The sequence below is a fragment of the Misgurnus anguillicaudatus genome, unplaced genomic scaffold (assembly GCF_027580225.2).
Source record: "Misgurnus anguillicaudatus unplaced genomic scaffold, ASM2758022v2 HiC_scaffold_28, whole genome shotgun sequence".
NCBI classification, from domain to species: Eukaryota; Metazoa; Chordata; class Actinopteri; order Cypriniformes; family Cobitidae; genus Misgurnus; species Misgurnus anguillicaudatus.
The window spans coordinates 8,685,177-8,711,456 of record NW_027395278.1 but is presented as its reverse complement, the minus strand read 5'-3'; the positions used below and the strand labels follow the sequence as shown (position 1 = coordinate 8,711,456).

The following is a 26,280-nucleotide window of genomic DNA, read 5'->3' as shown; positions in this document are numbered from 1 at the left end:
TATGTAAAAAAAACGAAAGTTTCTAAGCAGTTACACACATCTAAATGCTTTTTGGCATTCAGAAATAGACCCAGACAGATTTCAGCCTAATAGGGATACTTGCACTGAATCGCCAATTTCACATGTATTTTGTGTATTTTCAAAATACAAAATACTGTATTTGTATTTAAATACATTTTTCGACACAGTATTTTGTATTTGTATTTAAATACATTTTCGACACAGTATTTTGTATTTGTATTTGAAATACATTTCCATGTATTTATGCCCATCTCTGACAACAGGTACAATGTTCTGTGTGTAGGGATTCAGACAATTTGTGCAAAACCTGGATGATGAATCACGCAGGTAAGAGGCCATGGAACCTGTTGCATTCTCCTTAAAACCTAATAAGTAATAACTTAGCACGCATAAGTAAGCAGTCTTTCATAATAAAGTTTACCATAGTGAAATAATGTAGAACTAACAAATGAAATAATTTTATCATAATTTCAATGAATACTTTCTATGTGCTACATTTGGTGTTTCCATATAGTTTGCACAGTAATGTAGTACATTATAATTACCTTTTGGATGTATTTGCAACACATTTACGTCTTCATTTAGCATTCTGGCAAGACACCTAAAGAAGTTAAATCCAATCGTGTTCATTGATGGACATCGTTTATACCGTAACGGCCGTCTGAACTCTCTGGATCGAGCTTGAAGTGGTAAGGCAATACAGACACCATCGTTTATAGAGAAATATAACTGCTTGTTTACGTAAATGCCTGTGAATCTCAGGACCGAAAAATGCACGCGTAGTCAGGGGCGTAACCTTTCGAACACATGCTGAACCCAGTTGACCAATAACAGTTGAGTAGGTCATCTGACCAATTTGAGTACAATAGACATTTTATGAGGTGGTGACAGGAACTAAATCCGAGCATTTCACAGACAGGGAAAAATCGGTAAGGTATGTAAGCAATTTATAAGAATCAGAATGCATTAGTTCTAATTTTAATAACATGTATGTACTATGAGAGACCAATATATTACAATAATGTGCTAATTATTAGCATAATAGGTGCACTTTAAAGTACAGTATATGACAGTTCAGAGACTAGTAGCAAAAGCGCAAACATTACCTGGCTTTGAGAGCAAATGTGACGTAATGACGTCACAGATATGCAAATTAGTACGTCAAGAATCGATTCTGAATCGAATCAGGACCCTATGAATCGATTATGAATCGATTCATGAGGGTCCAATGCTGCGTCCGAAACCGCCTACTACATACTATATAGTACGCGAAAAGCAGTAGGTGAGGCGAGTAGTATGTCCGAATACATAGTATTCGAAAAACAGTATGCGAAAAGTACCAGGATGACCTACTACTTCCGGTTAGATTTTGCAGTATGCATACGATGGACGCTTCACTATCCCATGATGCCCCGACGAGGAGTTATCCAACGAAGAAGAGGCACGCGGCTGTTTTCGCGCTGAAATGACACAACGTGATGACGACGTATGTCACGTGATGTAACAACATGGCGGATGTAGTACGTCCGAATCTCATTCATACTACCAGGATTCATACTATACAGTACCTACTGTTTTAACGCCAAGTAAGTAGGTACTTTAAGTAGGTACTTCATCTAATTCAGTACCTACTATACAGTATGCGGTTTCGGACGCAGCCCAAGTGATTCCCACCCCTAGTGCCATCTCAAAAAGGGAAAAAAACATGAGCGCTTACCTTCTCAGGAGCTGTTCCACAACTGTGGAATGAGCGGCCGTTCACGATATGAACTGCTGACTCTGTAGCTGTCTTGTAGCTGTTCGGCTAAAAACCCATCTCTTCGGCCATTACCTCACTTCCTAATATAGGACTTACTATCTTTCTCTATTTTTCCTTTTTCTTTCTTAAAAAAATTGTTCTAACCAACCCTTGGCTATGTATACTGTGTTGGACTTGATGAGACTATTTCCAGTGAACTTATGTATTGCTGTTCTTGTGTTGCTATAATTGCTTCTATTGTTTACCTCATTTGTAAGTCGCTTTGGACAAAAGCGTCTGCTAAATGACTAAATGTAAATTTTTACATTTCACACAGAAATGAATTTGTATTACCACTATACTTAGACATACCAACATTAGTATCCTTTTCCAGTAATGAACAGTTCAACTTTGTTGATTCTCCTTATAAACATCTTAGTGTAAATGCATTTGTTTGTTTTTCAGTTGCATCTATTTAATCCCTGTGCTAAAATACGCGGACGAGATCTCTTCCATTGCTTACGTTTGCAGTCCACAACACAACAAGATTCAGGAAGAGTCCTGCTTCCCTGCACTTTTTTCACTCCTCCCTCACTGCAGCCGTCTGCTCTCATCTAAATTCCAGGCAAGGCAAGCTGCATCTTAAACAAGCCTAGTGCTTACTATAGTGGTTTTTGTTGGGTATATTACTGATCATATACTATATTAATATTATATTAGGCCTAAGGCCTGTTGTTTCTACACTACGCCATGAGAAAAGGTCAACATAACCAATAAACAAGAGGACGTCATTCTAGATTAGTTAACTTTCGTTTTCCAAGTTTCCTAATTAAAAGAGTCCAGGTGCGATCCTGCGACTATACCCCGATTGTTCTCGCCACGATTATCTTGAGAAGCAAGGTCGAAACAACCGATAAACAAGAGTACGTCATTTTAGATTAGAGAATTCGTCCAGCTGTACTTCGCTACATTAACAATAAGGTATCTGTGCAAGCTAGGCCAAGGCCATGAGAACCAATAAGCAGAATATATCATTTTAGATATGAGGAGGGATTCAGCTCCACTTCTGCTACATCAAACAAATAAAATTAATTGTGGTAGACCGAGACCAATGAGAAGAATGTACGTCATCTCAGATAAAAAGTGTTTGATCTTACTGTATAAAAATGGAGAGGGAAGATGATCTTTGAGCACCTCTTTGAGGGGAATTGATTGTCTCACTTTGTTGGCTCGAGCGAATAAAGTAATTTTTGTTTGGCACCTGGAACCTTTGTCTCCTGAGTATTTTTTCTTATGAAGATTCAAGCTAAGACTTTTTGCCACAACATTACCTATAGCGGGTATGCATTGACATTACTTTTCCACGTGACCACGCGGGAGCACGCCCTGTTGAGTGGCAAACGTTCAACAAAATTGGTGGTTTTCATAGCGGCTGCTGCGAAAATGCCAGTAAAACTTATTTTATTATTTTAAACTGAATTTAGTTGGACTTGATAGCAGAGGTGGACAATACTTACATTTTCCAAGCATCTGTATTTTTTTAGGGTGTTTGTCTTGGGATTTTTTTTACGTCACTACATTCTAAAGCATAGAATCATACTATGTATTCTTTAATTTTGCATATTAAAATTTATTTAATAACTAATTACATTAAAATTGTAGTAATAAATAAATCCAGACAGTTGATCAGCAGCGTAATGCATTAAAAAAAAAATCGCAAGAGTAACCACCGGCCCTTGACACACGCTCTGCAGCCCATAGGCTATTTTCTTCACTGAAGTATTTTTAGTCAAAATGAAAGAAGTTGGGAGTTTTTGTTTACAAAAACCGCCGTAAACGACTCCCAACAAATCGAATTACACAGCCAAGCAAGATTTTTAACCAATCAAATGAAAGAAATTTAGTTAAATCGAGACAAATGTAAATTCCAGACAATCACATTACAGAGCTGAGGAGAATTCCAACCAGTTAAATGAAAGAAGGCGGGAGTCTCTGTTCACTTAGTTTGAGCGTTTGTAATACATGAATGGTTCAAAGCTGCATTACAGAAAATGCATCCTTATATTAAAAAAAATACAGACGGTTAGGAAATCCAGAGATGCAAACTACTTAACTTTAGGTCAATTTTGCAGTTTTAATTTAAAAGTGACATAAAAATTATTTGCCATGTAACACTTGCTGCAGTGACTGTCCTACCCAGTCTCCTGAGGATGCGTATAAATAGCACGAAGTGTAAAACTCATGCAATACATATGCCAAATTCCACTTTGGCGTGCATATGATACGCCAGTCCTTCCCATTCACTTAAACGGTGCATCTTTTTTTGTCGTTTTATTTATTGGTTTCTCTATTTTTTCTGTTTTTTAAACCATTTTCGCTTGGGTTTAGGGTATGATTTTAGATTTGCTTAATGAGGTTATTTAATATACAGGTTTCTCCATGTTTTTGTTTATATTTAAGCCATGGTTGCTTGGAGTTGGGGTTAGAGTTGGGGTTTGGGTTAGAGTGTCATTTTTATATAACAAAACGTTGTTCTAACCCTAAACCCAAGCGAAAATGGTAAAAAAATAGCAAAAAAATTTAGAAACCAATAAATAAAACGACAAAAAAGATGCACCGTTTAAGTGACTGGCGTATCATATGCACGCCAAAGTGGAATTTGGCGTATGTATTGCACGAGTTTTACACTTCGTGCTATTTATACGCATCATCAGGAGACTGGGCTGGACTGTCAGTCAAGCAAATGGGAACAATAAATGTTTATAGCATACAGTAAACAGTGTTGGGCAAATTACTTCCAAAATGTAATTCATTATACATTACAAATTACTGTCATTTGAAAGTAAATAGCTACATTACAATATTACTGTCTCTGAACTGTAATGAGTTACACTACTTTTGCGTTACTTTTGAGTTACTTTCATTAAAATAACAAAAGTATGACTAACAATGCATATGCTACCATACAAAGGCTTTTAAAAACTTTAAACAGTTGATGTTTAAAGGACAAGTTCGGTATTTTACACTTAAAGCCCTGTTTTCATTGTATGATTATTTTGTATGAAATAGAATGGTTTTGACTGAACTTTGGACATATGATGCTGGCCCGAGAATTTTCGGGTGTTTGTTGTATCACCCCCCACCTCTACAATGGCTGCATAGGTACACTGTAACAATCCTTCCTAAAATGCATTAAACTTTTGTTTACAAAGACATGAAACTCACCGAGTGGTCAGGGGTATTCACTGATATGCTCACACAAAAATCGCTGCAAAAGATGCTTTCCAACAGGTTTTATCATAGTTTTTGTCCAACTCCATTGACTTGTATTAGATGTGCTGTGAGGTACGGTATTACTCCGCCGCCGGGAACGGAAATGGAGTTGTTTGTATTCTTGCAATTGGCAAAGGTGGATTATCGCCACCAACTGGGCTGGAGTGTCTATTATTCAAGCTCTCAACAGAAGAGTTTGGAAAAATAGGTCCACAAGTTTACAATGAATGGTAAAACACCTGTTGGAAAGCATCTTTTGCAGCGATTTTTGTGAGTATGTTTTATTTGTTCCCTTTTGTTTAGACGAAATTAGCTTTGAATTTAGACAGTATACCCAAAAACAGTGTATCCATAAATAGACCTGTGTTTCCTTCTCATGTTAACAAAGTCCGTCCACAACTTTGGTTACACTTTTTGGCTGTGGTTGCTTTCAGTAATTTAATTTGTTCTCTATAATGATTTCAGAGATCTTTACACTCAGATTTGACAAACAGAACAAAGAGTCAAAGCCTCAGGTTTAACCTTGTTTTATGTCATGGTTGCTATACACATTCAAGAGACCAAAACGATCGAAAATGTGTGTGTTATAGAATGCCAGGGCCGATTTTTTTGTCCCAGTCCGCCCATGACGTTAAGTGTAAAATTTGCGTGTTTTTGAACCATTTGGCCTTCCATATTAGACTTCATTCACCCAAATGGAAAGCATCGTCTCACCTGCCAAAATGTACGTTTTGAATGCTATACCTTCTGTATGCGAGTGTTGTCAGCGTTTTGAGCCATACAAGTTTATATGTAACGTTATTATTGTGCCTAATGTATTTTTACTATAAGGAAAAATGTTGAATTTTAATTTCATGGGACCTAATGGAAAAAGTATAAGCTAAAATGTATCGTGATCTCAGTTATTATTTACATATATTCTTTTTATAGACAACAAACATAGAATATAGTTACAAAATTTGTTTACAAAATTTGCATATGTTAAATTCTACAATAGTTCAAAATAAGATCAACAACAAAAAAAAAAGTCCGTGTGTTTTTTTGTTGACCTTATTTTGAACTATTGCTCACATTGCTACTGTTAAAAGAAAGAAAGATTGAATTATCAAACATTAAATATGAATATAAAAATATAAAGTAAGAATAATTTCTTATTATTTAAGTATTTCATCTTTCATGCGTTCAGTGACGTTTGCAATACGTCACGATGTCGGAAGTGCATTTGCAAGCAGAAGCCGAAACCACAAGATAGAACGACAACATGATAACGAAGCTGGCGATACAAAAAGAGAAACTGGTTCTTCATTTCATAAACAGGTATTTTGTTACCTTTGTCAAAATGTTTGTACCACGCATGTCCGTGTTTGCTCTATATACGACACAATCGATGCGTTAGATGATGCATGAGCCTACAACCTATTGCAGTAGGCTACATGACTTTAGTTTAACTTAGTTAAAGATCACGGTTGTATCGGGCAAATTAATAAAACGTCATTTGTTATTAACAAACAAGAAATAAAACAGGGTCTAATACAGGGAATAATGTATAGGCGTCATATTGTTGTTAAACATTGCAGCTTCTATGGCAATTTGTGTGTATGTGTATTAACGTTATCGTGATGATATGGCTGTATTTTAGCTAAATTTAGAAAGATCACTGCAATAGCTTTGATAAATAACTCTAACTTTCAAAGAAGCCTTTCTGTTGCTACCATGGCCTGAATCATGTACAGTTTGATACTTAATAATTTACAATATGTTTCTTTATGCTTTACGCTTTCATCCATGACGTAAGTAATACATTTTTATCGGAATGTGTGTTCCCTGGGAATCGAACTCATGACCTCTGATTGCTCTAGGAATGTTTTGCTAAAATTAATTTGAGGAGACTTAAAGAGAAAATGTTTTGCTTCTTCTAGTTTAATAACAAAATCGTGTACAATAAAATAAAAGTAAATAATAAGTATCAAATGTACATTTTTTGTACACACATTTTAGCAGACAACTTTGTGTCAGTTTGAAGATACAAGTAAACATCACGTGTGGCATTTTTAAGGTCTTTATCTAAGCAATCTAAGCAATACTAAGAAACTGACACTTGGAGTGATACACAACAGAGCTCTGCTATGAGCTGTTACATAAGCTTCATGTGGCTTATGTTACTGTATAACTTCAATGTCCAAAAAATGTGAATATGCCTTTCCACTTAATGGTTTTGTGTTGTGTGCAGTTTAGTACTGTAACAGCTGACAGTGATGCATACCTGTAAGAAAGTTATGAACAGCTGTTGGCATATATTGTCCACATAAGTACCACATAAGCCTACGTACATAACTGATGGACAAATATCACCGATAACACTAAATACAGATAAACTATCATGCACATAATCTAAATTCAGAACATCTCCTGGAATGAACATCTGCAGTGCTTAGTTATATAAAAAGTTGTTTTCAGATAACTATTTTTAGATGCCCGTTGATAGATTATCTAGCTTTAATTTTTAACAATGATTTAACAAGTGTGTTTTTGTAAGTGCGTAAAAATGTTTACAAACATGTCGTGCACATATGGCATCATGTCACTCATGTGTAAACAATAGAGACAGAGCACATTGCGTCATAACCTGAAAACCACGTACACCGGGGGTAAAAACAATCCATTCGTCGCCATTGACTTTGTATTGCAAGAGGCTGCCTCCTTGTCATTTATAAAAACGTATTTCTGTTTTTTTTTTAGCTTGTTAGCTGTACACCTGTCACACAGCAGCTTTTAGGCATTATTCTGTTTTTAGTTATAAGCAAGAAATGACAAGGAGACAGCCTCATGTAATACAAAGTCAATGGAGACGGTTGGATTGTTTCCCCCCCGGTGGTCTGTCTCTATGGGGTCGCAAATAGTGGGTACCGCCTGTGGGTGGGATCTTAATAGAGATAATGAGTTCAGACAGGAGAAATGGTACCTCTCTTTATTTTCATACAGATTACATAAGCAGGCAATTTGTTTTTGATTGTAATTAGTTTGTTTAAAAGTAGAAATTTTCAGGCTTTCTTTAGATATATGTACCATGTTTTTGGGACGAGTTTGCAGATTTTGTGTGTTGTGTGTTTTGAAAGGCACATAAGTATTAGACATTAGGGTTGCCGCGGTGACGTAATTTTCCCATCGGTTAATCAGCGCGTCACAAACTCGGTGATCCCGGTATCACCGAGTGGGAGGGGCTTATAAATGCGCATGCAGACGTGCACATTTTACTTTCACTTTTGAATTACGCAATGCATCGCTTGCGTAAGCTGCGTTAAATCGCCTATGAATTTGCGTGCAATGTGAGTGCAACAGCTGGTTTACTTAAGTGCTTGAGTCAATGTGCGCAGGTAATTCTCACAGAACCCGCCAGTCCCAAGCAGAGCAACCGGCTACTTCTCCATAAAAGTGCTGCTTGAATGATGGGTTTAATGTTTTTCTTGATGAAAAACACAACAACAAAACGATCTTGCTTATATTAAACATCATATATGTATATTATAACAAAAACGAGCAAAGCACGCGGCTTCTGTCATCATCTGGTCAGTCAGCTCGCCTTGCAAACTCTGACAGGAATAAATGAAATCTGACACCTGCGGCTGCTCTGTGACTGACGCGCGTTCAGCCCCGCTGAATTCAGACAACAGACACATTCAGTTGTAAGTGTTTGCTCTCTCTAACGAAACTAAATGATTTAATTACATGAAAATATCAAAACGACGGTGAAAGACGGTGTCGCGGTGGGCAAGTGATATAACCGGTGAGAGGCTGAAGCACCGGTTATCACCGTTTCACCGACTATCGCGGCAAGCCTATTAGACATCACTGATGAGAAAAAAAAAACATGTTAAAACGCACTCCCACATTTTTGGACCCCAGAGTGTTAATGTCGCAAAACTCCTGTATATTGAATATGAATCCACACGTACCTTACTGTTATTGTATCTAAACTTTGTTTGTATCTAAATTTGTTGTTTATGATAAAAGCGTGAGGGTGCACTTTCATCAAAAAGTGTTTTATCAGAGTGTTTAGCGAACTGCTCCGGTGATTTATTAAAATCCATCTGTAGGGCTGCCACCATGGCCGGACTTACCATTGGGCTTGATTGGGCTTGAGCCCAGGGGCCCCGGCCAATTGGGGCCTCCGTGCTTGCTTGCGTTCGTTTGATTTGTTCAGTCGTTTTCATTTTTTATTTTACAGCCTATAGGTTGGTGCGGAATTGTTTGGTGCTGCAATTATATTCGTTATATATTATTTATATCACGGGTCTGTTGAATGCTGCATTCTGATTGGCTGAGAAATGTTCTATGGGTGTTGATTATTTTTCTGTAAACCGCACACCTATCTTTTCAAATGTGTTAAAAATAGGCACCAGAGCAATGTTTGTGGTAACCGTGGTATAAGCGGAATAATTAACTCCGGCCCTTTGAATTATTTGAAAATAATGCACACCTGCGGTGTAACGGCACTCCGCTTCCACCTTCCTTACATATATATGTCAGTCATCTTGGTGCTGAATATGACGCGCTGAGTTTACTGCTTTTGAAACCCATAGATGCTAGTATAATAGCTAATACGCGAAATGGGAGTCATGAATGAGCTTTACATATGGCGAGTAAGTGCAACGCGAAAATGAAGCGCTCAGTATGAAAAAGATTCCTAGAGTAGGCTATGGTCTTGTAACTCTGTTTTTTCTTGTTTATTTGTAATCTAACGTGATACGCCGGTATACGCAGTATACCCACTAGTAATCGTCAATGATTTCCGTATACCCATTTAAAAAAGCGTGAGGACACTTAACAGTGTGTGACAAACCTTTGACACTTTCATTCATAAATTGACATCTGAATCACTCACCATTCGCATGCTCCACTTGCTACTTTGGCGGGTTGAACCTCATATACAGTCGGTTATTTGGTATTTGGTGCCAAATGAAATCCAATCTGCTCGCAGTCTGCAGATCACACGACACTATAACCAACAGTTCCCGTGGAGAAGTGAACGAGTGGAGCATAGCTACGAAACATAACAAAATCCGGAGAGTTAACAACGCACATATGATTATGTCAACATTTAAATCATCAGTCCATTTTATTACTTCATCTGGAGGTGAGGATGCTAAATCATGGCCATGTTGATGTCCTGATGGTTTTTTATATAATCCACTAACTAGCCTACCTGTAGTTTCTCTTTTAGCATGTTTGCTAACAGAATCACAGTTTAAACTTCTGAAAAGTGTTCATTTTTATATCTACGTTCAAGGTTTTAATGTATTACGTTCATATCAGACGCAAAAATTAATGAATGATCATCTTCTCCACTTTGGGTTTTGGTGTCTAATATTACATGATGGTCTTGCCATAGTTATTAAATAACATCCTAAAATCTTTTTTTTTTCATTCTTAAACACTGCACCACTTGTATTAGGCTATATGCAAAAAATACACTTGTTGATATGTTTACACATTACATTATATGGTGTGTAATAAGGTGAATGTTTATCAAGGCATATAATTCTTTACTTAAGCTAAGTTTAACACAAGGATTTTAAATGTTGTTATGGGGTATTTTTTTAATGTGCATGATTAATTTAGATTTGTGACATCCCTAAAAATACATGATTTAATTTTAGACTGGGCTTATGTTCTGCTTTAGAGATATAGGGGAAGTTTCCTTGTCGGGTCTTATCCTAGTCCAAGACTAAAATGCATGTTTTGATCTATCTTAATTTCTTAACATATATCATTGCCATTGTTTTGTCTCAAGACACACACCAGTTATGTTTTTGTAAGGTTTGTTTGTAAAAACTACTTGAATGATCTAATATAACCTAGCAATAGGCCTAGTGCTAGATTAATCTAACCCTGTCGGGAAACTTCCCTATAATATAGTTCTATGATATATTGTTTTATTTTAGGTTGTTTACTGTATGTGCACTCTCAGAAGATAATTTACACAAGCTGTCACTGAGGTGGTACCCTTTCAAATAGTACACCTTTGTACCTAAAGAGTGCATATAATGGGTACAAATGTACCTATATCTGTACCTAAATGGTAAATATTAGGACCCATTTAAAGGGTACCGTCCCAGTGACAGCTTTTCTACCTTTTGTACTGAGAGTGTAGGGCCCAAAATTTATTCAAGCCCAGGGGCCTCCACCCTGGTAAGTCCTGCCCTGGCTGCCACTAACGACTATTTTTATATGAACTAATCTATTGACTTCTAAACTAATAATTTACCACCAATCAACAAATCAACAAACATTCAATCAAACATTTTTAAATCTTAATGTTCTTTTAATGGGGCATTATCTTTTTATATTGTAAAAAATCTATTGTATAGAAATACTATTTATTAGCTGTGTGTGAGATATCACCACTGATAATTTTTTAAGCAGCACGCACAAATTTCTCTCTGATGTATATAGTACTGACAAGAATAAAGTCCAAATATAGCAGCAAGCAGCAATGGCGGGCCCTCGCACGTCTTTTTATCGCTATATGGTGCCTCCCAGAAAACGATGCATGGTGGGCACGTGCATCAATTGGGTAAATATTAGTGGACTATTTATGTTTTTACTGATCCATTTGGGTACTGTAGGTAAAACAAACCCCACATCTTAGACAAATTGCCCACAAATGTACGAGCTTCGAGCTACAAGTGAATATCTTGCCTCATTGTTCCGCTCCCAAGCAGCAGGTCATGACTGATATCAGTTGTCTCCCCTGTCTGCTGGCCGTTTGCATTTACACGAACTTGAAGAGATCTTAATTTTTTTGTGACGTACACACTACCTTGGGTCCCACTTCACTACTGTGGTTGTGCGGTGGTTATGACAACCATCACAACCCTAATAAATTTAACCGATATAAAAACAAGATTCTGTCTATCAAGACTTAATCTGTTTTTGTCTTCTGGGCATTTTCACTTCAACACTACTTTAACTTACCCATATTTTAAAACTGTGGTGAAAAGTAGTGGTGAACCGAAATGGAAACTCCTGCCCAGAACCAGAGTATGTGAGCGGTGCGGAGTGGGAGCGGAGCGGGGTGATTTTGCCAGGAGCGAGGAGCGGATTTTTTGAATGTCGGAGCGTTGTGATTTTCTCTCGCTCCGAAAATGATCCACTATAGCTCAATCACGAGCAAGAACCAAAAACACTGAGACAAGGGAGGGGCACTGAAAATGTTTCTAAACATATATTTTGGCCCCAATTGCATTTGTTTTGTATTGTTTAACTACAGAAACATTAATATAATATCATGTTATTTATTATGTTTTTAATTATATTTTACTGACCTCCTCGCGATCATAACTTATTAACAAGCACAGTTAAAGAAAGACAGAAATAAAGAGTTTCTGAAATACTATAGTGCAAGGGGGGAAAATACAAATGTATTTTAAAAGGTAATGATGACAAAGAAGAACGCAAGTGCGGGGAGGTGATTACAACATCAAAATATTCCTTGTTTAATCTTAAAAGGCACGTGTCAAGAAAACATAAGTTTTCTGCTTACACTTGGAAAGAAAATCGAAAGGTCGGTATTAATACAGCTTTAACATCCTAAACCACCAACACAGAAACAAAGAAAAAGCCATTTAAATTTGTATATAATTTGCAGCATTTACCTTGATACAGCAAGGTCTGTGACACACTTATGCCATATGCTTTATTAGAGTTGAACAATAAATTGCGGATTCTGCTACAGAACTGCAATGGACTCTGATATTTTAACGAGCCAATGAGGTTGGTGTTGTTTCAAAACAGAATTAAAATTTACAATGGAGCGAACGCGGAGCGAGGCGTTACTAAGGAGGGCGTGGGGAGGGAGCGAGGAGCGAAATATTGTACATCCAGAGCGGAGCTTTAGCGGATTTATAATGAAATGCTTTGAGCGCCGAGCGCAAATTCTTTCCATTCCACTCCGCTCACATACTCTGGCCAGAACCGAAAATGTAGGATTCCCTTGGCCGAAAACCTAAACTGAAGCCGAAAATCTTTCTATTTTTCTCTTGCTGATAAAAAAAGCTTAATTCCCTCATTATTTCAGATTTAAAAGTCTACTTGCTGTCCCGGTGACGAGTGACTTTACATTACAGCTTTGCGTTTTTAAATCTTGAGTCAACTTGAGCTTTGCTCATTCAGTGCAATGGTCTTGACATTAGCGTTGCTTTTTTGCTACCATCTCTGTGCAAACTTTTTAGATTTTAGAAAAGATATAGTTTATCTTTGGTTTAACAGCAATGTAAAAGACTGAGTGGATACAAAGACAAATTAAAGATGTTATTTAAAACTTTATTTTATAAAATGTATATTTCTAAAATTTTCCTAAATCGCATATAAAACATTAGCATTGTGTTATTGAAAAATATTTTGAACTTTTTAAATAAACTGTAATAACTGTAATGGTGCAATAAGCCTTTATTTTTAACTTGTCTTCTCAAGATTGGAAAACACTGTGGGGCGGTTTCCCGTACAGGGGTTAAACTAGTCCTAAACTAAAATAAATGTAAGAGCTGTCCTGTCAAAACAATTTGCACTGATATATCTTAAAATACATCTGTGCTAGGGTTGTGCAAAAAAATCGCCTACGATTCTCGTGCGTGTTTTTTCAGTAAACCCGGTTCCTTGATTAGTAGTAAATCGCCATCACCTTTCAGATGGAGCGGCAGAGAAGCTAGGCAAAATCGCGATTATAATCGAGGAAAATCGACTCTGATAATCTATGTGATTTTGCCTAGCTTCTTGGTGAACTATGGCTCTGTGTAGTAAATGCCACTCCATATGAAAGAAGGTGATGGTGATTTACTACTAATCAAGGAACCAGCATTACTGATGAAACACGCATGAGAATTGCAGGTGATTTTTTGCACAGCCCTAATCTGTGCCCTTTGTTTTGCCTTAAAATGCACACAAGGAATGTTTTAGTAAGGCATGTTTGTTAAAACTAGTTATATTTCCTAATTAAACTAAGACCTAGACCTGATTTAAGATAATCCCTGTCTGGGAAATGTATCTTTTTTGGTATTTGAACCATGTTTTCCCCATTTAAATTTTCAGTAAATCTTGAAGTTGTCTCTTATTTTTTTTATAAGAGTATACTTGCAGCTGTATGCTTAAGTACTACAATTTAAATACCATTCTTGGTCAATTTAATACATAAGTACATTACTTAATAGTTTGTAAACAAAAACATGTCGGGCTCACCCACCTGGATCGGTTAGCTTAACAGGTTAATTCTTGTCTTGGTCTGTTTTTGGCTGTATTATGACTAGTCAATACTTAGTGCTGCCTTTGTTACTTATACCTCTGTTCTATTATGTTTGTCTGTTTTGCACTGTACCTTTTGTAGTATTGACACACCCTTACATTACTCAGTCATTTTGTGACAATTTGTTAAAGACGTTAAAGGTTCAAGTCTGTAAATCTTTAAGGGTTCATTAGATTTATTAAGTTATGACAGGTTTTGGAAATGTTGGATATAACTTGCACAGACAAGGTTAGTTAGCATTTTAACATGATTCAGATATTGTGGCTTTGCTTTGAAAAATGGTATTTCAATGTTTATTTTGTTGTAATGTTGTTGTCTCATAGCCCCACTGGTATGCATTGCATTAAATTTAAAAGTAAAAGTAATCCAAGTAAATACTAGACAGCATGCTGCAAGTGTCTAAACATCTTTAATTGTACTGAAACTGAAAAATTATTTTAAATGAATATGTAACTTTATTTTCTGAAATGTCATATCAGTCAACCACTTGCTGGCTATTCACATAATGTTTAGCTGAACCCTGACAAAAATCAGCAGGCATTTGAGTAAATTACATTAGTCCAAATCTAAAAAGTGGTAATTAAATGTAACAAATCATGTAAGAACGTATAAGCTTTTATTGGAAATTAAACATTATAGCAAATATTAGCTTTTATCTTTTAAACAACCAATATCTTTCTGGAAAGTGATAAAGTATTCAAAACATCTGGTAGGAATGCATGTAGTTTAGTATATTGTTACATATTGCATGTTACAGTTCACGGATTTTGCACATTTTGGATTGTCAAAGCGAAGTGGCTTTATGGTAAAGCTGAAGGTAAGTCTTAGCTCATCTAAGGCGATCTACTCTACTAATCTATAGCCCTTTTCACACAGACATTCTGGAAAATACACATAAAATGCATCCTGGATTTTTCCGGAATCGTTAGATTTTTTTTGTTCTTTCACACTGCCATGATTACCCGGCATCTGATGGTCTTGGAAAGACACGTGACCTGTTGAAAGTCCTGCCCTCTTTTCTACGCAGCGTCTGAAGTTTGCAAATTATTTATTATTTCTCTCTCCAGAAACCACTCGCGTGCATTTTTGTTTATGATAAGACTATAAAGGAGTGCGTGAACGCATAGTTCTATGCTGGTGAATGATATCAGGTTCAGAATGGATATTTGACGAGCTCCCTGATCTCTGCTTTAATACAGTTTTCAGATATTTCTCATCGTGATTGTTTATATAGATTTAAAACACTCATTTTGAGGAGCTGACAATATATATTGTTGGGATGACGCGCAGGTATTTTCGTTTATTATAAGCTCAAATGAGCACGTGACGCGATATGCTGCTGAATGATCTCCGTTTCAACGCAGTAAGTGACGAGCTAACTTACCTGAGATTTGCTTCAGTGCAGTTTGCTGACATTTCTCGTCGTGAATGTTGTAAATCCCTCATTTTAAAGAGTTGAACCAACTTCATGTTGCCATGACACGCGTCCTCACTACGGCACGTGCATCATGCGTCTCATTCATCATTTCCTGATAACTGCTTCAATCTAGTTTGCAACATTTCTCGTGGTGAATATTTATATGCATGTTATCTCTCGTTTTAAGGAGCTGAACCATAACTTTTGTTGTGATGACGCGTGCGTCCTCACTACGACACGCCCATTACGGCATTGTTTCGGCTTCTTGTTCACACAGAGGGTTTTCCGTGTATCTGACTAGGTCCTCTTTCCGGCAACGATCCCAGAAGATTAACGGGATGAGTTTGTGTTCACACAGACGCTTGTCTGGCAATTTTACGGGTATTTTCTGGGACCAAAGGTTTGTGTGAATGGGTTTTATTATTCAAGTGGGAGGAGAAATGTCCTTTCACCAGGTGCCCTTATGAATTATCTTATTAGTGGATTTTACCAACAAATTCATGCGACGGAGCCATATCACCATGCTATCGACTCCCTCGGCTTTGTAACTGTACAGTCCACTGCTTTGTAACTGTACAGTCCAACAAAATTCAGAGGAGGTGATGAATTTTGGCGGTGATGAATGTGCGTTCATTGTCAAATAAAACGTTCATCTTAAAGGCGCTCTAAGCGAATCTATGAGACGTCACTTTTTGTTGATGTTTGAACTGTTTTCAAACAAACGGAGCGTAGCTAACTCCTCCCCTCCCTTCCGTGCTTTCATGAACGCGCCCAACCCCCACCCCCAAATCCTTCTTGCCGTTTATTGGCTGGAACACTTTGTTTTGTTTCGTGGTGCTAAGTTTGGCCACTGTGTTTTTATTGCGGTTTGTGGAGCCTGGGCTGTCTACAGAGATTGCGTTTTTTACAGTTTGATCAGCGGACAGGCAGCAAGTAATAGTGAGGAGATGTTTGCTGTATGTAACAAAAAAATGTTTTATGGTCTAAAACGTGTGAATTCGATTAGAGCACCTTTAAATAACTTTTTTACTGAACATCATTTAGACTTTTTGGGCCCTATCATACACCCGGCGCAATGCAGTGCAGTTATCATTTTCACGTTCAGTGCCCATGGATTAAAGTTCTCCGTCGCTACAACGGATTTCCGTAAATTGCAGTGAGTCTACGACGGATTTCCGTTAACTCCAAAGTTAATAAATTCACTTTTCATAAAGATGACATGTATTCACCTTGTTAAGTGGGATGTGATCAAAGCCTGGAATGAAGCGAAATCACTTTCCTTTTTCCACTGTAAAGTCCAATTAATAGTCATGCGTAAGGTCTACGATGTAGGTTATCCGTAGCCTCTGCATAGTCTGACGAGCACCTCACCAATTTTTTAACAGCACGTCAGTTCTACGCGGACCGCAAGCGCTGTGATTGGTTCACTAGAACCCCTCCCGTCAGGTAAAAAAACCCTGCGTCATAGGTATTTTTGTTTGCGACGGTGAGAACAAAGATGGACCAAGTTAAGGAGTGATTTAACTCGAACTGCAACATAAGCTGCTGTTTATTTACTTACATCAATTCAATTTCAATTCAATTCAATTTTGTTTATATAGCGCTTTTCACAATTGGTGATTGTTTCAAATCAGCTTTACATTAATATAAGCAGTGGAAAGCACAGAAAATCGACAGATAGCACAACATAATAACACAATAGCACAAGCAGCTAAATTTGCTGCGGCTATGAATCAACATTATAAGCATGCATATTACTAATGTAACGTAAAGAAGAGGGTGCTAAGTTGAGGCCCAAGAAGGCTGCCTCCCCGGGTTTTTAGGAGAAAAAAACGCCAGAATTATATATATAGGCCCCCCTGTAAAACTAATCCTGTCCTCTGTGTTTTTAATCCCGTCCGAATCGGCCATGTCTTTGTTTTTCTCTGACGACCTCCGTAAAAATTCCAGAGGAATTTACCTACTGTTTTTCGCCGAACTCAGAGGTCCTCTGAGAAATTTAATCCCGTCCGGATGCAAATGTCTCTGCACATTTGCACATTTCGTGTTTTGGCCAATGTGATCTGCCATAAGGTCTTACTAATGCACGTATATTGTATTTCCTGAGTCCCATTCATTCAGATATGAATGTTTTTTCGCATTCGGCAAAATAAAGTAATTAAATCAAGATGAGCTGAATATCATACACTGTTAAGACTAAACACTGTAATATCATTAACGTTATAAGAAACTCAGTTCAAAGTTGTTCAACTCCGGAATGGTAATGTTAATTAATAAAGATATGAAATTTTATTAATCATTATTTCTTCCTTACTTTATGTTTGTTATAAGCAGACAGTTATATAAAACACGTAGGCTAACGTTACTTTAGTAGGATTTGTATATTTTATTTTGATTTGTTAAAATTAAATTAATAAATTACATGTTCTGTCATGATTTTACATTTAAAGCAAAATATTTAACATTACAAACACGCGTATCCAGAGCACGTGCTACTGCAACGCCCAAACACTTTTATTAAAGATAATTGAAATCTGTATTCCCAATCATCCATTCATGTCCTAACTGGGAACAACTAAAGAAAGTTGTGTCTGAATTGTCAAACTATTACCCTAGTAAATGGTTTTCTTTGTTTATTAAATGTTCCATGAATCTGAAATGGCATTCAAAGCTGTGTCCAGACACTGACATGATATATTTGCAGTATCTTAGTGTTTAACTTACGTCTGTCTCAAACAAGGTTACAGTAGACTTTTTTTTCTGACGACATATTCAAAAATGTTTTTATGATACAGAAGAGAAATACTGCACACACAGAAAGTGACATAAGTTTTAAATGAGCATAGAATTGCTATGTTCCGCATTCAAACGGCAAGACAAATATAGCCTAAACTTCAAAAATTCAATTTACTAGACATTTTTGTGGTCGGGATGATTATTTTGACCTTAAATATAGCATGCTATTGAAATTGTTATTTGTGGCGCCCTTTAGCAGACAGCCTTCCATTTGAGATCATAGCCACTCTTTCACTCCCTTAGAAGTTAAATTATTAAAGGGATAGTTCACCCAAAAATAATAATTATGTCATCATTCACAGTACCTACCATCATGTTGTTGCAAACCTGTTTAAATTTCTCTGTTCTGATGAACACAAAGGAAGATATTTTGAGAAATGTTTGTAACCAAACCACTCTTGGACCCCATTTACTTAATAATAATAATAATAATTCCTTACATTTATATAGCGCTTTTCATATGAACGGGGGAATCTCCTCAACCACCACCAATGTGCAGCATCCACCTGGATGATGCGACGGCAGCCATATTGCGCCAGAATGCCCACCACACACCAGCTTATTAGTGGAGAGGAGACAGAGTGATATAGCCAATTAGTATGAGGGATGATTAGTAGGCCAATGGGCAAGTTTGGCCAGGATGCCGGGGCACACCCCTACTCTTTTTCGAAGGACATCCTGGGATTTTTAATGACCACAGAGAGTCAAGACCTCGGTTTAACGTCTCATCCGAAGGACGGTGCTTTTTTGACAGTATAGTGTCCCCATCACTATACTGGGGTGTTAGGACCCACACAGACCACAGGGTGAGCACCCCCTGCTGGTCTCACTAACACCACTACCAGCAGCAACCTGGTTTTCCCAGGTGGTCTCCCATCCAAGTACTGACCAGGCTCAGCCCTGCTTAGCTTCAGTGGGCAAGCTGTACTGGGCTACAGGGTGATATGGCTGCTATACTTCTATAGTATTCTTTTTCCTACTATGGAAGCGAATGGGGTCCAAGAACGGTTTGGTTACAAACATTTCTCAAAAATCTTCTTTTGTGTTTATCAAAACAAAGAAATGTGTGTGGGTTTGTAACAACATGAGAGTGAGTAAATCATGACAGAATTTTCATTTTTGGGTTAAAGGGCGTGTTGCAGGTTAACCACCACTGTCGATTAATGGGTACATAAATCACTCAAGATATGTGTATAATTTTTAAAATGTCTCAAAAATGGTCTTAAAGACCACTTTTTTTACGTTTTTGGTATTAACGTTTTTTTTACGCAATTCTGCGATGACGTCACGTTGGGGAGAAGTGGAGAAAGCCTCAGCCAGAGCCATAGAGATAGATGAGACATTTATTGCTGTTTAACACTTACGTATATAATTTGGAAATCATATATACATCGTAGGAAATATATAATGTGTTATACTGCAAAGTTACCATGCTAATTATTATTTATGATATATGTGGAGATAAATAAAACTTCGCAAATCTGCTGATTTGATCCATTCATGTCCTGACCACCAGGCTAGAGATTTTTAAACATCCTTAATCCACACTTGTCTATCAAATAATATCTCAAATATATTGTTTTTTGAAATAAAAGGATGCTTTGTTATATTGTTTATGCGATTATAACGAATCACACAATCATTTATACGCAGCAGCAGTCAGCAGCTGCAGCACACTCGGATCTGACCGCATACATACTGTAATAAACAGGCGTTCGGCGGCTTTTTACATCACGACAGGCTATGCCATTTGAGGAGGAACCGCTCATTGATCACCGTATTTTTATAAATCCTGTACATGTTTGGACCTGCCGAACAGGTTGACCACTTTTATAAACTTTGTTGAGCAGAGAGGCTGCACAGTTTGACCAGCGGGCTGCGGGAACCGGCGCACATCACGCCGCCAGACGGTGTTAACTCGAAATGTATAACTATTATCAGATCGCCCCACCGGGAAAGTCCCGACTCTCCCGATTGCCATTCCGCTACTGGCTGTAAGAAAGTGAGTGCGTTTGGGTCGCTGGTCCCCGCGAATAGATGTGACGTGCCTCACTCAGCTTCCAGGATTAGAGACATGCTGCCGTTTGTGCTGAAGATCGCATAAAGTTACACCCATTTCAGGCAGGATCATGGACCCCCTCAAGCCAGCATGCACGAGTATGTTAATTGTTTGTTTACTTTCTACACGAAGATATGCTAACGTTATGCTATCTGGCTGTCTGCCTATACTAGCCTATCCATCTGTCTGTCTGTCTGTCTGTCTGTCTGTCTGTCTGTCTGTCTGTCTGTCTGTCTGTCTGTCTGTCTGTCTGTCTGTCTGTCTGTCTGTCTGTCTGTCTATCTATCTATCTATCTATCTATCTATGAATTTATCTATAATCTGCGCTATCAGGACTGTACTTTACTCGTCTTTCTATAGTCATTCTCAATGCTCTCAAGGCGGCTTTGGTAAATTCTCTCCCCAGCGTGACGTCATACAGTGCGTTGTGGGGGAAAGGAGAATAGCAAACCGCTGTACTTTTTCATACTTTTTCGGGTTTTGTGATACCCAACAACATAAAATACAATGGATAACAGTTTAAATGTTTATTATCAACAAGCAAATTGCACAAATTCGTTGAAAAATTTAACCTGCAAAACGCCCTTTAACTATCCCTTTAAATGCCTGTGGCCTAACTTACAGTTTATTATGATCAGATTCAGATCATATAACTATCACAGTGATAACATGTTAACAACAAAGTTATGTGACATAAATTAACAAGCAACTCAGCAATATACCGGTATATTAACTTTGCTCTGTTCCATTTTCATTTATTTCAGAGATGTGCAGGGCATGCTTGTGCCTCCATGCATGACTTAAGCCTGATGTAAAAGTTTACTTAACCCTAACTTTAATGTTAACTTGAGCGTAATACAATACAATCGTTTGATTTTTTTTACCTCATGAAGTCAGTAATAAAAAATATTTGAGCTATGATATTTTTGCGTCCAGGTGGTGAGAGGGAGATGACAAAGGAGGATGTGCTGAGAGAGTCCTCAGAAGGAGACTCTGTCCTGGGACGGTACAGCATTATTTCCCGCTCTTCTGACCGACCAGTGATTCATCAGGTGGCGTCAACGCCCATGCCTTCAGACTCCGGTGAGCAAATGAATCTAATGCACAAAACAAAAGACTGAAATATCCTTTTGTTTTTACCAGTGCTTCTGTCTCATGAAAGCTTTGTCATATGACCACTTGAGCAGGTCACACCAAAATGCTTATACTGTTAATCTCTGTAACGCAAGCAGCGTGGTTGCTGTCCAATAAGCATTCAGCTTATTTAGCTGCTTTTTGAAGTGTATCTTTACTTTGTCGTATACTGTTTAAGCCGCTGTAAAAGTAAAGTATTGACAAAGTCACAGAAATTCTTTTTCACTTTTCCTGGCTGTTAGCACTAATACATTTTCTTTTCAGTGACATTTTCATGTATGCCCATGCATTGCTCTAATTCACTTTAATAAGAGTTTTTTAACTGAATTTGAGTGATCAGTACTGAGGATCTTTCATTTAACAGTGCAAAAGACACGAGTTCAGTCCCCAATGAACATGCATGCTGATAATGTACCTTGAATGTACTGTAAATTGCTTGGATAAAGTGTCTGCCAAATTTAGAAATGTAAATTATGTTTGTTTCTGAGGTTTTTTTTAAATCACATGGTTTTGCCTTTTTCCAGAGTTCTCCTTCTTTGACCCTGGTGATCCTCAGTGTCGGGAGGTTCTGCTCGACCCTCGGACTACAGTGCCCGAGCTCTTTGCTATTCTCAGGCAGTGGGTTCCCCAAGTCCAGCAAAATATTTGTTTTATAGGCAATGAGGTCAGTGTTCAGATGAACCCCTGTGGCTCATGCTCTTAAAAGATCAAATTAAATGATGTTCACAGTGTGTTTAACATGCAGAATATGTTTTTGTGTAACAAAATACTAAGCAAGAACATAAAAACATAAAGATGACAATGAACAAACGGGATACAAAACACTGGAGACTTTAATAACACAGGTAGCACAGGATAACATAGACCAAACATTAACAAGAACCGACAGAGGACTGATATATTTAGTGAATGAACACAGTGAAGACACTAATGACGATGATACAATTAACAGGTGCAAACAATGAAACATGAGGGCAAACAAATACAACTAAGGGAGAACCATTGCAATCTGGAGATTTAAACAAATCTATTTCTCTAATCATTAAACTTTGAAGATGAACAGCCCAGGCTGTTCACAGCACAGACATGAATAATCCTTTAAATTGTGTGGTTTGTTGAACAAAGGTATGCTTACATTTTAATAGGTATCCTATCCTGGCCTTATGTTTTCGCCTGGCTGATGATGCACAAATTCAATAATTAATTTAAGGAAATTCAAGGAAACCAAATTTAGGGACAGGAAAATCATATAATGCCTTTTTCAAAACCTAGTTTTATTCCTTGCTGCCACCTTTCAGCAACTATGTGTCACAAATAATACGTCTTTTACAAACTGCAGGGAAGACCCCACTTGAAAGTCATTATAAGGAGAATGGTATTGGAAGCTTGATTTTTTTTTTTTTTTAAGAGGTTATGTTTATATATTGTTGTAATGTGTAACTGTTTTATTTTAAATTTGTCTTACTGCTTGGCTGTTACCTTGGCCAGGTCTCTCTTGTAAAAGAGATTTTAAATTTCAATAAGACTTCCTGGTTAAATAAAGTAAAAAAAAAATATTAACCAGGTTTTTATAAGTCAATAAATATCAGTGGTGATCTCACACTGTGTTTTAATAGTCACATCATGTGAAAACAAGTCATGAAGTGTTCCAATGTATAGTGGGCCGGTGTCCTTACCTGCAATTCCAAACAATATTTTTCATCCTTTTAAGGGCACTTCAGGTAGGAGAGACGTGTAAACAGACGCTCCAAATAAAGATCAAATTATTGTTTTCATTGCTGTATTCGCCAGTTGTATTTTAATCCTCCACCTGATGTGACATTGTGGTACTCCCTCGAAAGTTTACATCCAGGAGCTCTGATTTTCAAAGGGGAAAGGGAATTTCACTTCCGATAGGGATTTACAGACTGATTCACGAGTTAGGAAACTCATTAACGTTTACACACCAGGACGTTTTTCGTGCGCGTTTATCGTCGACGTTTTTCTGCTTTCACACCCAAACGATTTTTACTGGCACTGAGCAGAGTGAGAAATTCACTCCCAGCAGTAGCTGAAGCTCGAATATATATATACAGTGGGGCAAAAAAGTATTTAGTCAACCACCAATTGTGCAAGTTCTCCCACTTAAAAAGATGAGAGAGGCCTGTAATTTTCATCATAGGTACACTTCAACTATGAGAGACAAAATGAGGAAAAAAATCCAGAAAATCACATTGTCTGATTTTTTAAGAATTTATTTGCAATTTATGGTGGAAAATAAGTATTTGGTCAATAACAAAAAAGCAAGATTTCTTTCTCTCACAGACCTGTAACTTCTTCTTTAAGAGGATCCTCTGTCCTCCACTTGTTACCTGTATTAATGGCACCTGTTTGAACTTGTTAGCAGTATAAAAGACACCTGTCCACAACCTAAAAAAAAAGAATGCAAACTCAACTATGGCCAAGACCAAAGAGCTGTCAAAGGACACCAGAAACAAAATTGTAGACCTGCATCAGGCTGGGAAGACTGAATCTGCAATAGGTAAGCAGCTTGGTGTGAAGAAATCAACTGTGAGAGCAATTATTAGAAAATGAAAGACATACAAGAACACTGATAATGTCCCTCGATCTGGGGCTCCACGCAAGATCTCATCCCGTAGGGTAAAAATTATCACCAGAATGGTGAGTAAAAATCCCAGAACCACATGGGGGAACCTAGTGAATGACCTGCAGAGAGCTGGGACCAAAGTAACAAAGGCTACCATCAGTAACACACTATGCAGCCAGGGACTCAATTCCTGCAGTGCCAGATGTGTCCACCTGCTTAAGCCAGTACATGTCCGGACCCGTCTGAAGTTTGCTAGAGAGCATTTGGATGATCCAGAAGAAGAGTGGGAGAATGTCATATGGTCAGATGAAACCAAAACATAACTTTTAGGTAGAAACTCAACTTCTTGTGTTTGGAGGAGAAAGATGCTGAGTTGCATCCAAAGAACACCATACCTACTGTGAAGCATGGGGGTGGAAACCTCATGCTTTGGGTCTGTTTTTCTGCAAAGGGACCAGGACAACTGATCCGAGTTAAGGAAAGAATGAATGGGGCCATGTATCGTGAGATTTTGACTCAAAACCTCCTTTCGTCAGCAAGGGCATTGAAGATGAAACGTGGCTGGATCTTTCAGTATGGCAGTGATCCCAAACATACCGCCCGGGCAAAGAAGGAGTGGTTTCGTAAGAATAATTTCAAGGTCCTGGAGTGGCCTAGCCAGTCTCCAGATCTCAACCCCATAGAAAATCTTTGGAGGGAGTTGAAAATCTGAGTTGCCCAGCGACAGCCCTAAAACATCACTGCTCTAGAGGAGATCTGCATGGAGGAATGGGCCAAACTACCAGCAACAATATGTAAAAACCTTGTGGAGACTTACAGAAAACGTTTGATCTCTGTCATTGCCAACAAAGGGTATATAACAAAGTATTGACATAAACTTTTGTTATTGACCAAATACTTATTTTTCACCATAATTTACAAATAAATTCTTAAAAAATCAGACAATGTGATTTTCTGGATTTTTTTTTCTCATTTTGTCTCTCATAGTTGACGTGTACCTTTGACAAAAATTACAGGCCTCTCTCATCTTTTTAAGTGTGAGAACTTGAACAATTGGTAGCTGACTAAATACCTTTTTGCCCCACTGTATATATATATATATATATATATATATATATATATATATATATATATATATATATATATATATATATATATATATATATATATATATATATAAAAAATCTTTGTACAAACAATATCTCTGTGAACTTGAATACATTTTTAAATGAAATCTATTTGATTCGATTCTTTTATCATCAGTTAATATATCAGCACTCTCCACATAAAATTAAATATTTTTGATTTATATCAAAATTAAAGCTCTTTCACAAAATATAAGATAATGGGTGATCCGATGTGTGTACTTTTAACAAATCTTTAACAAGCACTTTCTCTGTTAACAATTTTCTCTTATTTCCTGCCAAATGTATTGTATTTTGTGATTTGGATTTGGCTAAAGATTTAAGTTCTAATTTTAAACAATATACTCGTTTTATAGAGGGTGGGTGTGTAGAACAAGGAACCACCATTTTTGTTGTGCCCAAAAAATGTTAATACTCCTGCAAATTATTAAATGTTGCCTATAAATATAATGATGCAATAATTGGGTATGTAGTTATTACAATAAGAGGTCAACAATACTACACTGTAAAAAATGTGCTGTAATTTTGCAGCTGGTTGCCAGTAACTTACTGTAGAAGATAAAGTCTAAAAATGTTTCATGTTCATTTAACTTTGAACAAAATGTTGCCAGTAAATAACATAAATGTAAAATCTACAGTATGTTACTGGCAGCTAGTTGCCAGTAATACCCAGTAATACTGTCTTTTCTACAGAATTTTTGTACAGTGTAATGTACAAATATATGCATAGTGCCAAAATGTCATGTTATGTACAATTCGTGTTTTTAATCAAACATTTATTTTTGTAAATGAACTGCAGTTTGCAATAACAA

At 37.2% G+C, this 26,280-nt stretch overlaps 1 protein-coding gene and 1 pseudogene across 3 annotated transcripts in view; one reads left to right on the top strand and one right to left on the bottom strand.

Annotated features, from left to right (window-relative positions):
• The first annotated feature begins 6,200 nt into the window (after positions 1-6,200).
• Positions 6,201-26,280, top strand: part of LOC129416908 (CAP-Gly domain-containing linker protein 4) — a 127,663-nt gene continuing 107,583 nt past the window's right edge. For all 3 annotated transcript variants that reach the window (XM_073864882.1, XM_073864884.1, XM_073864883.1), the window contains exons 1-3: positions 6,201-6,349; positions 21,539-21,685; positions 22,261-22,400. In XM_073864882.1, coding sequence (XP_073720983.1) covers positions 21,553-21,685; positions 22,261-22,400 — 273 coding nt within the window. In that variant the 5' untranslated portion in view covers positions 6,201-6,349; positions 21,539-21,552. The remainder of the gene's footprint in view (positions 6,350-21,538; positions 21,686-22,260; positions 22,401-26,280) is intronic.
• Positions 19,383-19,499, bottom strand: LOC129418378 (5S ribosomal RNA; annotated as a pseudogene).